The sequence below is a fragment of the Dreissena polymorpha genome, chromosome 14 (assembly GCF_020536995.1).
Source record: "Dreissena polymorpha isolate Duluth1 chromosome 14, UMN_Dpol_1.0, whole genome shotgun sequence".
NCBI lineage: Eukaryota > Metazoa > Mollusca > Bivalvia > Myida > Dreissenidae > Dreissena > Dreissena polymorpha.
Window position 1 is genome coordinate 31,216,990 of NC_068368.1, and position 18,099 is coordinate 31,235,088.

Below are 18,099 nucleotides of genomic sequence, written 5' to 3' on the forward strand. Positions count from 1 at the left end.
TTCATGATTGTATAACAGTTCTGCACATTTTATAACCACACTTTATCTTATGAGCAACATGTTGACACGGCGTATCTTTTCATTATGTATTTATGTAACAGCTGTTGTAAAATGGCATCGTTTGGCAGCAAATTAAACGTCGAGAAATTGGACATTTACTAAAAGGATTCTAGATCATGAAATAAGCTGTATCTCAAACACGATGTCATTTGTCTTTATGTGCAGTTGATTATAAAATTACTTGGTCATTATCAGCAAAACCTGTTTCTTCCAGTTTTTAAGGCTTCCACTGAAAATCTCCGATACTCTGTTAATGCCTCCATAATCAGTGTGGTGATATCCCAACTCTAATTTCGTTGGTAGGATGGTCGGAATCCAACATTATTTTTTTTAAATATCCAAAAGAAAAATATCAACAAAAAGTGAAAGGGAAATATGCCTTATTTTTAAAAGAAACTAATATATGAATAGATTACGTTCCGGAAAAAGATTGCCTTTATGTTTTATAACACTACTTTAAACAATGCTTGTATATCTTTATATTTACATTCCAATAACGACTATGTTGATATCTGAAGACGCTATTAGCCTAATGAGATTGTGTGGCTGATGCATGCGATGTTCACAATGTTTAATGATCAACCTATAATTATCATGTATTCAACACAAAAGATATTAAATAAAAGAAAGATATTTAAAGATATTTCCATGTGTGTCATATGAGTATAATGTCTGCAAGTACGTATAGTATATTATATACATCGTACTTGTAAATACTGATTCAAGACATTTCAAACTGGAGTTGTTTTTTCTACTAGCGAATTGCATATTCCGAGGACTTCCGTACCTCTGTTTATAACACAGCATGGTTTGAACTCAAACATGGAATAATTGCAACGGCTCGTAAACCGAGTAGAACTCCAAGGAAACAAGATTACCATAGCAACAGGTAATGGCAGAAGGTTATTATTTCCAAAACTAACTAGATATTTGATAAACACCATGATATATGAATGAATTCATTGTATACAAGTATTTGATATAATAGGTACAAAATCGATTGTTAATAACTCGGTATACCTTGTTTAATAGTTTCAGTAGTCAGCATTTAAATGATGGATATGTTAAATACATAGGTAATTGAAATCAACACCAATATTATTGAATTATAACAGTTTTATGTCCCCCGTCACTATAGTGGGGGACATATTGTTTTTGCCCTGTCTGTTGGTTTGTTTGTTGGTTTGCGTCAAACTTTAGCATTTGCCATAATTTTTACAATATTGAATATAGCAACTTCATATTTGGCATGCATGCGTATCTTATGGAGCTGCACATTTTGAGTGATGAAAGGTCAATGTCAAGGTAATCCTTCACTGTCAAAGGTCAAATATATGGGTCAAAATCGCTCATTAAATGTACAATTTTGCAATATTGTAGATAACAATTTGGTATGCATGTGTATTTCACGGAGCTGCACATTTTGAATGGTGAACGGTCAAGATTAAGGTCATCCTTCAAGGTCAAAGGTCAAATAAATGGGGCTTTGTGTTACACAAACACATCTTGTTTTAAAATTACACTTAGTCCGGTTATTGTATATATTAATATAATAGTTAATCTCAATTTGCCAAATTTTGGTATTGCAATGAAAAAATATATCGCAAAAACAACCAAAGACTTGTCATGATATATTACTGATCATATAGGCGACCCAAACTTTTATGTGTTCGTATTGTTAGGAAATATTGTTAGGAAATAATGAGCATCATATTTATACATTATTTGCACAAAATCACGTAAGATTGCTATGGAGAAATCTCTCGATAAAACAACCATATAATTTCTATGATGCATTGACAATATTACTGAACACAACTGTTTCGTATTGGGGATAGATAATCACCATATACAAAAATTGCTAAATTTTCGTAAGAAAGAAACTTGTTCAATTCTCAGAAGATATGTACTCTTTTGTATCGTAATAAGATTTGCTAATGAACAGCTTGCTTGAAAATGTCAGGAGGGCTCTTCTTTTTTTATAGAATCCGCTTGTTGTAAGTTCATGATATTGAGGAATACATAATACTTATTAATCTTCGAATATAACGACAAAAGCAAACTATATTCATTTATTTGTGAAAAGTAATATAGAATTCAGAGATGAATCAGTTGTTAAGATCAGTTACAAGTTGAGACTGCTATTGTGTTTATATGATACTGTTGTTGAAAACAAATTTTCTCTATCAATTGCAGATATTTTCCGCGGATCACAGAAAGTTATTTAATCAGATGGAGACAGTTCAAAGACATGCATTAAACTTTTGTATGGCATAAACATAATTACCAGTTTAATTACAAACGTCTGTCATTATTTTTACTTGCTTCAAAGTTGATGAGATTCGCATATAATATTAACTTGAATTACGATGATAAAAGACTCGTATGGAACAAAACAAGCAACACAATACATACCATCAATAGGTTTATTATCAGTATCAATCGAATACATTTGAAGGAAATATACAATGAGTTTAAAGCCATTCTTCACAACAACACAGTAAAAAATATATCTACGTTTAAAACGACTTTATGGACTTACGTTATTTATTTATAGTACGCAAACTTTGATTTTCGAAAATGCCTAACCAAACGGAGAGCGACTACTATAAACAACTTACTATTTACAAGGCGGGTGTCCTCATCTGGAAGTTAGTGCCGCCTGTATTCATCTTGCTGGGCACCATCGGGAACAGTCTCTCAATCCTGGTCCTCACTCGGCGCTCCATCCGGGTCTCCACTACGGCACTTTTATTGACGGTTCTAGCGTGCTCGGACCTGCTGGTTCTGTATTCGGGCCTTCTAAGACAGTGGTTGATATATCTTTTTAATACTGATGTTCGACATATTAGTGAGGCGGGATGTAAGATTCACACGTGGTTGGTGTATAGTTCTCTGGACTTTTCCGCCTGGATTCTTATCATTTTGACATTGGAACGAGTGATTTGCTCTTGGCTGCCACATCGCGCTAAGACAGTGTGTACAAAAAAGACTGCAGTTTCCATTCTGATAGCAGTAGTTATGTTCATATTAGTTAAAAATTCGCATATTTTATACGGTATGGTGTTTAAAATAAAAAAAACAAAAGGACACAAATCCAATTGAACAGAAGTGCGTTCAAATCGACCAAAACTACACATACTTTGAGTACGAAGTCCAGCCGTGGATTGACATGTGCGTGTACTGCATTGTCCCATTTGCGATTATCCTATTAGGAAACATGTTAATATTGTTCAAAGTATTACAGAGTAAGAAGAAAACAAAATCGACCGTTGCACCTTTGCATAGTCAGCAACAAGAAATTCGCGATGTTAAAAAGTCGTCCAAAACAGCAATCCTGTTTACGCTAAGCATTGTTTTTCTCGTGACCACTTCGCCAGTAAGTATATATCTCATCGGTGAAGCATACTGGATCAAGGACGCAGATGATGCTAGTATGGCGAAACTAGGTTTCTGGTGGGCAGTTGTCAATATGCTTATGTACACCAAAAACTCCATTAATTTCTTACTGTACTGTCTCAGTGGAACTAAATTCAGAAAGGAATTGTTTCGTTTGATAAACTGGAAAAAAGGTTCCCGACTGAACAATGAGAACATGCCACCAGGCAACGTCATGAGGAGACGATTTGACAATAAATCACGAATCCCGACCGCACGCTCTAGTAATTCGCAAAACTTCCGAAATGGAATTGCCGGAAATATAACAAATAACGAACTGTGTAACAAAAAGAATACTAATCTTAATTATCTGCATCCGAATACGGCGTTTAAGCTACACGACACGAATGCTTGTTCAATGACCACTACTACTTACATGTAACATATTTCATCTGACGTTGAAGTGTTACATGTATGAATATGAACGAGTTTATGTATATGAGTCGCGTTCTGAGAAAACTGGGCATAATGCATGTGCGTTAAGTGTCGTCCCAGATTAGCATGTACAGTCCGCACAGGCTAATCAGGGACGACACTTTCCGCGTTTATTACATTTTTCGTTTAAATGAAGTCTCTTCTTAGCAAAAATCCAATTGATGCGGAAAGTATCGTCCCTGAATAGCCTGTGCTAATCTGGGACCACACTTTACGCACATGCATTAAGCCCAGTTTATTCAGAACAAGGCTCATTTGTATGGAGATTATCTTTGTTGGAACGACATCCCGATAAATGTTGTTTTTTTCATTTTTATATTATTACAACATGAACGATATTATAGTATTTTTAGATACAAACGTTGGTATGAAAATACATATATATATACAAGTACCAGACCGTGCGAAATTAATCTAAACGAAAATAGTCTTTAAGACATTAAAGCGGTCATGCATGATTTTGTCAAATATCTATGAATTTATATAAAATGTGTAAAAAAACTTAATATACATATATTTTACATACATATAAATTAAAATAAAAGCTTAGACAAACATGTGTCGAAAAATGCGTAATAATATATTTAATTCTGAAATCGAAAATGTATGTACAGTCGAATTCGCCAGTATGTATATCATGCATGTACGATGTAAATCTAAATTGAATTTTACGGATCATTTTAATTTCCTGCAACGATATCTATTCATACGACACACGAACTCTAACTTCGATCCTATTAAAAAGACGAATGCTTCGGTTATTGTAGGAAAATATGTACGAAATATCTTCATCACAATCGGCTCGGGGCGCTAATTTGTTTTTGCTGAATTTTATGAAATTCGTCTTCAATGTTTAATTTTTCTTGCCTGTTTTGTGTTATTGTAACATATTTTTATCAATATATTACAATTTAACACATATAAAAATCGTGCATACCCGCTTAAAGATAACTAAAATCTGTCATTCTTGTTTTCAAAATAAATTTCAACATGGCAAGTCCCAATACAGATTGTTTATGTTGTTATCTACGATTAAAAAATTGTAAAAGCGAGAATATACGGTCTTTGGTTTTGCAAAAAATATAAAATATTGATGAACTCAATTTCAGAAGTAGTACCTGAACATCTAAGAAGGTTTATTCAGTCGTATACAATTTTCAAATATTCATGTACAGTGTATGGAAATCTGCCCCAGTCTGATCAGATTCGTTGTAACGACGTATAGACACAATTTTGGTTCAGCGTAAAATATGAGTAAGCATTTCGGTATCGGCGCAAAAATGTTCGTTATGGATTTGATTGAAGTAAAACAATATTTGAGTTATGTACTATGTAGAAATAAAATAAAATATTGTCATTAAAATCCTAGATACTCGCTTTAACAACTGTTCGTTAAAATTACCTTAACAACGTATGTCCCTTTAACTTTTACTTGTTATAACACATAGTACGTTTTTTTTTATAATTAAACTTCGATCATAATTCGTTCACAAACGCATAAACATCAACTCAAATTCTGCAAGTCCTAAATGGACACGTTTAAATATTCATATTTTTGGCTATGAATTGTAAATGCTTAATTTCGTATAATACTTTGTATGAAATCGTTATAATAAGTAACTATGATGATTCATAATATCATATTTGCCATTTTGGTACAAGATATTCGCTTTTAAAATATTGTATGCTTAATTAGAACTTGTAAGTTAGTGATGCACGCTAAAAAAATTGTTGAAAGACAGAGAGCTATTAAAACTACGTTTCTAAATGGTAAAAATGACAATATGCTGAATTACTAACGTTAACAACTTGTATGAAACAGATTATATGATTAGAATATCACGCTTCTTGAAAATATTGAGTGTTATAACGACACTTGCAAGCTGTCAATCAAGTAGTGTTTCGTATATATATATATATATATATATATATATATACACGAAACTTTTGTTAAATGTTAATTTGATAAGCACACTTTTAAATCCGATATTTTTATCAATCAACTAAACGTTACTAAACACTAACGAGAAATGTCTAAAAAATACAATTGAATTATACAAATGACAAATTGTCGTTTACAGCTAACATTCATTATGGTAAACACAAGAAAACAAAATAATCTATATGGAACATACAAGACAGATTTACAGGTATACATCTTACTCAAGGGATGCTTATAACAGGCAAAAAGAAACAAATCACGAAAAAAGTCAACGAACCGATATATATGAACGGGTATTTTGTATGTGCGTTACAAGTTCTTGAAGATACGTATATTTACCAACATGGTCTTTTTCATAACATTATTTTTTTAAGTAAACCAAGAGGTATTTCCTAATGATTTTATTCTCAAATGTATAGTGTTATTACGAAAACGTGGTACTTAGACTATATAACATTGATACTTAAACAACAGTGTAAACCCTGTTCATGCTTCATAATGAAATTTCTAGAAATGGGACGATAGTCTGATAAGATATAATTGTTAACATTAAGTTAACATTTAATTCTAGGAAAACAAGTTGATTAATAAACAAATTTTGGTCGGCTATTGTTGAAATGTAGGCGATAAATGATACTATAAGTTTGATTTGATCAGTATTCGTCATTTCCAGAAAGACGTATCGAAATGAACAGTCGAAACCCGATGGCTCGAACTCGCTTGGCTCGAATTTCCGGTTGGCTCGAACTCCAATCAAAGCACCGATTTTTTATTGATAAATATTCATATACAATTTTGTCGAATGGCTCGAATTCGCGAGGCACGAATTATTGGATGGCTCGAACTGTTTTCACAGTCCCTGTCACAATTTTCACACGTTCTTTTGTTCGGATGGCTCGAACTCGCTTCGGGTCGCATAAATTGTTAATCGATTAGGACCGCTTGATTAAAAAGGCACGCAATACTTCATATAACACCGGTTGCAAATATGTCATCGAATCAATCGTAAATTGATTTGAGTAAAAGATGACATTAAATAAAATATAATATTGGTACATAAAAGTATTCAAGTAGCAAGTATATATTTTGTTCGTATTAATTCAAAAGAAGAAAGTGGTACGAAGTAGTACGGAGTTTAAGCAATATGTGTACTCTTTCACTGGAGGTGAAAATGTTCGTACAACAAAAGTTTATTAGAAATCGGATGGCTCGAATTCCGGATGGCTCGAACTTTCATTGCCGGTCCCGACGAGTTCGAGCCATCGGGTTTCGACTGTGTATTGTACATAGGTAAATTTCTATTTTTCATAGCTGTTTACCAAAATCGTATTGCTCTTTCTTTAACTTAATTACGGACAAAACAATGACACATCAGTGGTACACATTGACCATACATACTTTTGGCCTTTACATATGCATATAAAACGGGACTTATGATTATATAGTGGACGAAAGAAAACTTTCATTATAAACAAAACATTAACAAGTAACAATCGATGCAATATTTTTAGTAATGATCAAATTCAGAGTTTAAGATAACACTGTTTTAAAAACGCGAATCAAATCTGTCGGCAATGGAATTATAGCTATAACGTGTGTACACACATGGAAGATGAAGCTATTTTTGTTCAAGCATACAACGACATTCGGACGCCGCCTTGTAAATTCCACGCGCTCAACCCAACATATTGAAGTGCTTTAAATAAAACGCCCATAAACGTGTTAGCATTTCAACGGATGATTCTGGTCACGTTAAACATGATTTTTCCATGAGTTATCTAATCATTATATTCTGACAATTTATATCAAAATGTGTAAAACATTCTCAGGCAATTCATTTATCAATTTATCGTATTCAGTTTATAGGTAATTTTTACGGAAAAACACATGGGAAGGTTTTGGATCTAATTATTCACGTTACATATATTACTTAACAAATAATGGAGCATGATGTAAGAACAATTTTATGTTCCCCAATTGTCTTAAATCGGCAGATTGTGAAGATCGGAGATCAAATCTTGTAGTTGTATATTTAGGACAAACATGACATACACATTCATGTAAATGACACCTGTCTTTTTACAAACATTTCTGGTCTTTGTATTTATTTTGAAAAGTGTGAGTTTATTTTCAAAACTATGCCATTATTCTTCAAATCCCGCTCTTTATGCTGCTTAAATACACGTTAACAGTTCGTACGTCTTATAATTAAATTGAAGATGTCGAACTACAACATAACAGAAATAACATTCCTAATTATAATAATATTCTGAACGTATTGTCAAGGTAGTAAGACACTTGCTTTTCGTGTGATATATTGTCAATGTATGTTCAAAATGTTTACCGATTTCTTTAAATGAAAATTGTGTAAGCAAGGGTGTTTTTTGTATGTTGCTGAAATGTTAAACTTTACGAAAACAATGTTCTTCTGTAGAGTATTGACGGTTATGAGTCAACTAGATTATTATTTTATTTAATATTTAAATCCCCTTTTTTAAATTGAATATTTCATGAGTGTATACTTATTCATACAATTTGTTGTTTTGTAAATATGACAACATCATATTTGAAATATGACGCATGGTTAAATCGGATATCCATGATATTGTTTCCAGAACGATAAAAGCAATAATGTTGGTTAAAGACCTTGTCAATTCGATGGGTATCTAAAATCATACAAGTCTCTGTGGTTTAGAAATAATATTGGACTAAATCACTCGCATTTCTTTAACCCTGGTGCAACAACTTCACATATGTATGACTATTGGTACTTCCGTATTCCAACTGAATAGATTTTAATTGGATATTTTGCTAAAACAAATATAATATAAGAAACTAACATAAGTCATAACAAATCCCCGGTGTAAACCCGGAATAAGTAAGTCTAACACTGGCCTACCTGTATGACTGTTATAATGACCGATCTTATAAGATGTCGTAATTGTCTTTAATACTAACGTAGGTAGTTACTGGGTTATCCCTGGCCTGTATTGCAACGTTTATCCTGGTTGACTTTTCAATGTTTGAAGTCAATTTATTGCGTTTATAATAAAACTTTATACATGTATTGATCTCTGAGGACAATAATGTTTCGGTCGATATATAAATTGTATCCAGCTTACTACATTTATTTGCATGCCATATTCTAACAATAATTTAGCAATATAAATCATTATTAATGGTAGAGATTAGGGATTTGGTAAAAGTTGAAAGGAAACACTTTTAACATGTGAAACATATAAATACAATCTCTGCTCTTACAATGCAGAAAGGCCAACTGCCGCCACATGTGTGGATTTTCGCATTATTCACTTGCATTGACACGTTTTCTGTAAGAACATATTAGACCGTGCCGTTAACATCATATGACATAAATGCTATTCAAGTAAAAGAAGATAAATCTCCATTGTTTTTTCTTTAAGCAATTTTATATTACATCACACATCACTTCGACCTTTTGTTTATTTAACGAGATCGCATCAACGCGGGTTGACTCGCGTCAAGAGACTTCGTGTTTGTCGTAGAGTCATGTCATCGGTATCAATTTTAACGTGTAGCTGGTATATTTCTGATTCCGTTTCATATATTCCTAATATTGAAAAGAAGTATTATGTTCCCTGCTACCTCGATATATTTAGTTTGAAAAACAGAGTATATATAAGTCCGTTTAATAAAAGGGTTTGAAGGAAACAATCAAAACAATATGCGCGGCATTTAAGAAGTACGTAATGACAAGTCGGTTATTGCTTTAACTATTATAGCTTAATATAGCGAACTATTTACATAATTATGCTTAAATCATTTCATACATTGTTTTTTTTTAGACGAAATCTTATCATAACGGTATACATCATTCTTGCACTGCTTTCCCAATTACTTTTAACGTTACTATTCATAACGATATTACCTTTTTTGTAGCATCTGCACGCACTGTACGAATGATAAAATAATTATTATTCAATAGAAAAACCAACACATTCTTAATCTGTAGATACCTTATTTTTAGACAAATAGTGGAAACAATCAAACATGATGTAACTTCCATTGTGTGACAACACATTTGCTCTACAATAAAGAATGTTCAAAGGCGAGGGTAATCAATGTGATTCATAATACTAAATACTAATACCTTTTGAATGCAATCACAAGTTCGCTACCTTTGTATTATATAAGTGGAAAACAAGGCTCATAACGTCTGATTGCTTTGTGATTTCTGTATACCGCAGTTATAAATCGTGTCTAAGTAACTATAAATTATCATTAAATAAAATTGTAAGTCACATACAGAAGATTAAATTAAGAGCAATATGTCATTTATAATTGTGTACTCTATTTCACCCCTGAACGATGCCTATGCCAATACGTTCTTCAGAAATACTAAGTTTCATAAATGCTGATTCGAGCAAAATGAAACATGCAAAAATATCCAATTAACAATAAATAGCGCAATACCAAGCCAATCCTATAGTAATATACAACACTCCTACATAGATCTATGTATTACAATCTGAGTCAGTATAATCATACGTGTGAGTTGTACATCAGTGGAAATTGATATAGGTATTTTACGAAGACCGTCCCTATTACACTACGAACATACAATATACGACAGTTTTGACTTTAAAACATCTAATGTTTCCAAGTTGTAATCAATAAGACTAAACACATTGAAAGGTTCTTTGACCAGAGCATGCAATCCTTCCATATCAGTGTCGTATCCAGGACCGATAGCAAATATGTCGATATTCGACTCATTCAGTGCGTCCTGTAGTTCAAGCCTGACCAGCGACTTGTCCGTGAATCTGCCAGACGAAAAAACAACGATTATTTTTCGCGAATTATTACGCTGATCGTTATTTCGGCCCGTGATGTTTATTATTTGAATCATACCCGATGAGATATTTAACGCCAATGCCTTTTCGCACTCATTTATATAGCAGAATGATTGCTGCTGACGAATGCTTTGAATAGACATCAACAACGAGTCGAGATCAGTGGCATTAGGAATTGAAGTATGTCTATATCCCAAGTCACCAATTGTTGTTATGTTAACTTTTTGCCCGTTCACTTGCCGATAGGCAGGTAAATATTGTGCGATGTACGTCAGTCCATTCAGAGCCCTACCAAACTCCTGTTGATTCATCGCTGATTCAGATAAGTCATCAATGACAACAAATATGTCTGTCATATGGCTCACTCTACATTTTTCACATGTCGCGTCTATAAGTCGATCTATCAGCCCATTGATAGCGTCAAAGTTCGCTACTGAGTACACGTAGGACAAACTGTTTGCGTCGGGATCGGGAGGAGACGCAATAGACTTTAGTTCTGCATGCGAAACATCACGACCAACACCTACAAAATAAAAACTAAACTTTTGTTGATATAGTTCAAAGAACAAATGTCCGTTATAGTATTTTGCCTTCACGGAGTCATCTTTTAAAGGGACCGTCAACCCGATTGATGAAAACAAAGAAAAGTTCTAAAATACCGTATTTTACATTTATCAGTTTATATTGATTAAAATATCACGACTATTATGCAAAGTAAATAATTAGTTTTAATTATGAAACGTCACGGATGTACAAACATACATCCTTATACATTTCTAGTTTCGCATATATGATTGTGGCGTGTAGAAAAATAAAGATATTTAAATTTGGATAAATTTGATAATACATTAATCACTTTGTATACGTTTCAACATAAGCGTTTTTCAATAACTCGGTTTAAAAAATGTAGAATATGTGAAAAATGTTGTTTCACATACCTATTGCGACAACAGTTGCATCCCCTTGCAGTCTAAAAGCTGCCTCTTTAGTCGTTGTCATGTTTGTCGACATTCCGTCTGTTAGCACAAATACAAATTTCACAATTGTGAGACTGTGTAAGCGGTTTCCCCTTGTTGAGAGCAATGAACGGGCCATTTCGAGACCTTTGTTGGTGAACGTAGAGCCCGGTCGGAATCGAATATTCTTAGCCTTTGTCTGAAAAGTATGAGTGTTCGTTTTGTTCAATTCATTCAAGAACGGTGCCATTATTACATGTCGGGCCTATCAAGCCTTTTTAACAGCATTGCATTCACTGAGGCAATTAATGATATTATTTGATTCCAGACAAATATAAGGACAGATATTATTGTTAACACTCGATAGCAAATGCTTTGAGGACAAGTTCTTGAAAGATAAATGTTTCTTAGACATTAAATTTATTTAATGAAGAGCATCTTGTCACTTTAGTTTGATTTTGATACATCTTATAATGTTTGAAATATCATCCGAACTAATGTAAGCATTAACGTAGACCAAAATGGCATTAACTGTGCAGTAAAGTGAGCAATAATTATTTTGCATGGGTACTATACTAATACAGGAGAAAATAAAATGGTGGCAATACATGTGCATTAAAGAAAGCAATATATATTGTACATGGTATGTACTTGTATATAAGGAAGTTAAAATGTAGACTTAATATTGATACCTATGATAGTTGTCGAGGAATGCCGCTGACTACATTAAAATAAATAATGTTTGAAGTTAACTTACGGTTCACAAAACTTGCTCTTCGGCAGATACACATACATTAAATGTTTACAAATACAATATCTCTCAACATATAAAAGCAAGATCAATAGCTCATGTACACTTTTAACCGAGAGACATATTAAATCAATACGAATACGTATCTAGATATGTTAGCGTGTCGTGTTTGACTAATATAATCGTATGCTTAGAAACTCAATCACCATATAACCTGCGTCAAGCGAAAGATGTTTTTATATGCGGTCATCAATGTCGCTGACTGGCCATGGGCTAAAATATCCGCTATTTAGTCGCACGAAGTTTCGCTGTCTCATAAGCGATTGCGCAGTCTGATTTTGGAGCTACGCTGGATGCATATGACCTGAGACACAGTTTCGCATGATGCGGGTTATATGTAGTCATAATCAGCTTACTGTGAGATCCTGTTTACTCAAGGAATTGTCGAAGCCAACTTCCGTGACGGCATTTGTCGAAAATATCACAACTGCAAATTGAAATTCTGTGACACTGACATTGCTTGCATCTATGAATCTCGCTACAAAGTCCAGTTGTTTGTTGAATTGCTCCTCTGTCTGGCTTAACGAAGAATCGAGAACGAAAATAACATCGGCTGGAACTGCATCGCATTTGTTAACACCTGAATATAAACAACAGCACTAATTTATAAGAAAATAATCGAATCAATTATATGTGTATGAATAAAATAATTCGATGAAATTTGCGGGAAAAGTTAACTTTTAATAGGTGTGTGTCTGTCGCGTAACCTTTTGACGATCTAACAAGGTCCGGGTATTCTCCTACATTTATCAAATATTGTATATGGTCAATGCTTAGATCAAAACACATATCCACTAGTTTGTATGTATGTAAAAACTATATGATGCTGATAATATTGAGCTTTTTAATAAAGACCTTATGTTGTTGATACTCCGGTTGGTTTCATTTCATCGTGCCTCGGTATGTTACGGTTCTAATGTTCTGGTATGTATATAACCATTGAGTAGTTGAATATGAAATTTAAATGTTTTTACTTGAGCTTTTATTGAATTTAAACTGTGATGATATAAGATTAATGTTTGTTAACACTTAAATGTTAAAAGAATAATTGTGAGTCAGGTAGATCTACGGGCGTTGCAACTCCTGTTAATAGTTATATACAACCAGTGCTTTAAACTCGATCGCTCAAAGGCGGGGACCACAGTTTTGTTCATGTGTGTTCGTTTGTTATGTACGTGTGTGTCTTGTCTTTAGCATGTGCTCTGCGTCCTTTTCGAACCCGTGACATCCCGATCGCTAGGCGGACACCATATCCACTACAACACAGCGAAAAAAGCTTCGTTAATAAAGTAATTAAATAAATTACATTGTAATGTTGTTGTCTAAATCTCTACGGTTTATTGTTGGAATATGGACATTTATATGTTTCACATTGTTTGTCAAACGTCTACTGTCGTGTAACTGTTTTATTGGACCTTATAGCCGATATGTCACTCAATTAATATTTACAGGCATTTGATCACCGTGACTATTTTGCATATAGTTGTATTGGTTTTACACTAATAAATAGTTAAAATACTAATATATACAAAAAACGAAATACTATTTGGTATATACGTTGATTAAAGATTATTATATGGCATGTGCATGTATTATGCAACGATTATGTATTTTTCTCCCACAATGAATGCTATGCAATTTGATTTGTTTACATACCATTATTCAGGAACAAATAATAACGACTTGCATAATATTGACTTTAAACTATTTTATTTTATATTTGTATATTTCATCTTTAGCGTTCATAAACACATATTGTGACGAATAACACTACGATGCTTGGATTATCGTATGCTATTTTATTACATGACGGAAATAAACTATTTCACTTAAAGAAGCGGGTGCCATTTGTAATGTAGCTAACGAGACAACTTTAGAGAATATTATCAGACAGATAATATTATGGGCGGTTAAAGATGATTTAAGTGGTAATTTTAGTTTCACTTACGAGTTTCACAGAATGTCCTATAATAACGGACTGTGCAAAGAGAGCAAGTTTCCTGTCGTGTACCACCATTTTTGAAGGTTTTACATTGCGCGTATTCTACAGAATTGTAAACATATGGCATTGTACAGTTAAAGCACGATTAGAGGATAATTCTAATCGAAGCCACGTTGTCTCGTTCTTGATTCAATAGGTCATGCGTCTTTATAATGAGTCGCCGCACGAGCACTCTGACAGTGGTATCCAATGTCCCCATGCAAACTTTAACTCGTGCCTGTATACAGGACCTAACAAAAATTACACAAATGCAAACACGCTGACACCGGACCCACAGTGTGAATGAGGACGATTATCCAATATTAATCATTCAATTCTACATTAACATTAAATGTTTCCGTAAGCATAGAGATAAGTCAATATATCATAAAAACGAATGCTCGGAGCAATTTTGAATGTTGGCACATAAATGAGTTGACGGTTATTTAGAGGTTTATACTATTCCCATAATCAGCAAAGAATCTAACCTCTGTACCATTATCTTTGCGCCTATACCTTAATGTTAATCTCGTTTTGTTGTATTTGCTATAAAATTCCAACCGCGGCGACAAGTGATCCCAAATAAATATTTCGCTATTTCATTCTTCACAGCCCCTCCCCACCTAAAAGCTTTTGATCCTTTTTACAATCATGTCCAGATTAATTTTATAGAGTGAGAAGTTTTTACACTATCAAGTAACTGTTTTCACTGGCATTTTATTAAGAAGCAACAATTAGTTACTTTAAATTCATGATACTCATATGCCGATTGATACCTGGCACATCTTACTTAATAATGTATATTAAAGCGGCTTAATAAGATAATTTAACCCGAATATTTAACGAGCGTAAACCATTGCTTCCTTGTTATCTGACAATTACACATTTAGCTTTATTGTTTTGTAATGTAAACTGCCACTGCCATATGTGTCAGGTTTGGCATGCGTCAAGACCTGTTTATGTCCCCGAAGTCTTTAGCGCACCTAAGCAAGAAGAGCTCAAGGCGAGATTTCGAGGTCATCCTTCTTTAAGCTCGTTTTCACTTTAAGCCTCACAAGTTTCAACTTACTTTTATAAAACTTGGTAAGAAAGTGTTGAACAGTAAATCAAATAAAAAAAGATAACTCTCTAACGGCCATACTTATGATTCAAAATTTATGAAACTTGGTCAAATTTAAAAAAAAATATATATCTAAGCCGAGTTCAAACTGGATCATATGATCCAAATACTAGGTGGCTTTGAAAAATTATAGCAATTAATTATTTCAGACTTTTGATGAATCTTGGTAATGTGAATTTAAAATCTATGTCACATCTTAGAAAAGCATTGTTTTCATTCTAATCATATATTAATCTAATCCGATACATCAATTAGATAAAATGAATATTAGTTAAGCGCAGGTCCTCAACTTGGAATGCGCTTTTTTCACGAAATGTCAATTAACTTGCGTGAGCCACGCGTTTATTATTGCTATTCGAGGTTCAATTAATCATGTGCACCCTTTCGAAGTAGGGAAATAATAACACTCCGTCGGTCCGTCTATGCGTCTTTACGTCGGGGTGTGGTCGAGAAGAGAGAGAGAGAAAGACGAGAACGGAGAGAGAGGAGAGAGAGCGAGATGGAGAGCGATGAGAGAGATGAAGCGAGAGAGCCGAGGGCAGATGAGAGAGAGGAGGGAGAGAGAGGACGAGGCGAGAGAGAGGAGGACGGGAGAGATGAGATGGAGCTAGGTAGCGATCGAAGGTGGGCGCGTCGCGTACAGATACGGAGGAAGAGAGCTCTCGATAGCGCTTATCTCTCGCTCTCTTCTATCTCTCTCTCTCTCTCTCTCTCTCTCTCTCCTCTCTCTCTCTCCTCTCTCTCTCTCTCTCACTCTCTTCTCTCTCTCTCTCTCTCATCTCTCAATCTCTCTCTCCTATCAGTGAGACGATATCCGTTTTGCATATTACAAGTGATCTTTTGAGAATATTTACATTCAAAAACAGGACGGCTTAGTTAAACGGTCAATAACATTAATACTAATTGTTTGTTTTACTCACGATATTGGCAGTACGGCCCATAATAACGGTCTATGCAATGACATCTCTCTTCCTGCCAAGTTCACCTCACAGCAAAATTGTCTCGTTCTTGATCGATGACATCCTGAGTCTCCGCACGAGCATTCCGACCATGTTGTCCCAGGTCCCCAGTACCAGCCCCCGAAATGGCCCCCGACCCAGCCCCAGCAAACTCCATGCACGCAGCAAATACCAACAAAACATTGCAAAAATACAAACACGTATAAATTCCTGCCCATCGTGTACACGAAGAAGATTATCCGAAACCAATTACATATATTTTAAGCTAAACTCAATTGATAACAACCGAATAAAATGTTCTACACGCATCTGACGTGGGCTTATAAAGCATTTATCTTTTTAAATTTCAAAGGAAAAAGGAAGACCACAGTAGAGCAATATATTTTGCATGTTGAAGAACAATAAATATGCCATGAATAATCTTTAACGAGTTCAATAATTTATTTCATGAAATAGATAACCCACGGTATATAAATATAGTTTAATTTACGATAGGTCCAATAGTAATTCATCATGATATATAACCCATGAAATAAACATAAATAAAAAAAATAACATACTTGACGTTCATGAAACAAATGTTTACTGCCTTCAGTATGAAATCCTATTTCAAATGGTACTTGAAAACAAAAACTTGCCCAGCCAAATTAAATTACCAAATACTGATGTGTATTCCTCTTTTATATCTAATTTTCGGCGAACGAACATATTTAAATTGATTTAAGGCTATGGGGTATAAAGGCTTTACAAACGTCCCCCGTCCATACTTGAGTAAACAGCTGGTTGCAAATGTGCATCTTTTAAAAACTGTCTTTAAACATTTTAAACCACAACTCAACAGAATTACGAACGAGAAAAGCCAACAGTGGTAATCCAAAGATTGCGGATGACACTTCGATAACAGGTAAAATTAAAAGCCAATGAGAGAAGTATTACGTACACATTCACGTGTACGTGTGTTAAAACCGTGGCAGCATTGAAAGAGAGTTGATAAGTCTTGGACTATGAATTACATGTATAATGTGGAAAACATATAAAGGGCGATACTTTTTCTAAAGGTCGTCGAAGCTCCACAATACGGTTAATCAACTTTAGAAGTTGAGCGAAATCCTTTCACTAGTTAACGATAGGTGGAAAACAGTTAATTAAGGCGACTATATATTGAATAGTGGATAAAATACATAAAAGGCCATACTTCTGCGGAACGTCGTCGTTGCTAAAATTCCGTTTTTACAATAAACTCACTACAAAGGAACGGTGTCAGGAGGTTGCTTTTCGAACTAATTATATTCATGTCAGATCAAATGCGAATTTTATAATCGTTAGACCAGGAAAACCGTTCCATGTGTTTGTAATCCAATCAAAATAACAATTTCATGAAATATTGTATTATCTAAATTTTTATTTTTAACCTATTTAATAATTTTAATTAATCCTTATTAACATAGTTTTAAATAATCTCAATTAACAAAAGTTTAAATTGTTATTGTATAATGTTAGAAACGCTAAATTTTATGTAAGGAATTGTGCAGTTTATTTTCTGATAACAATATATCAAATAAATA

General features: G+C 33.8%; 1 protein-coding gene across 1 annotated transcript; it reads right to left on the reverse strand.

The window, feature by feature from the left end:
* Positions 1–10,359: 10,359 nt before the first annotated feature.
* LOC127858225 (uncharacterized) lies at positions 10,360–16,822 on the reverse strand. Its single transcript, XM_052395208.1, has 4 exons — positions 16,496–16,822; positions 12,831–13,054; positions 11,646–11,862; positions 10,360–11,230 (listed from the first exon to the last, which is right to left on the reverse strand). Exons 3-4 carry the CDS (start codon positions 11,800–11,802, stop codon positions 10,464–10,466), a joined length of 924 nt encoding a protein of 307 aa, XP_052251168.1. The 5' UTR covers positions 11,803–11,862; positions 12,831–13,054; positions 16,496–16,822; the 3' UTR covers positions 10,360–10,463.
* Positions 16,823–18,099: the final 1,277 nt, after the last annotated feature.

Coding starts and splice junctions, on each gene's coding strand:
- LOC127858225 (XM_052395208.1), bottom strand. CDS start 11,802: ATGGCCCGTTCATTGCTCTCAACAAGGGGAAACCGCTTACACAGTCTC. Junction 11,231..11,645: donor TGCAACTGTTGTCGCAATAG/GTATGTGAAACA, acceptor TTTATTTTGTAG/GTGTTGGTCGTGATGTTTCG.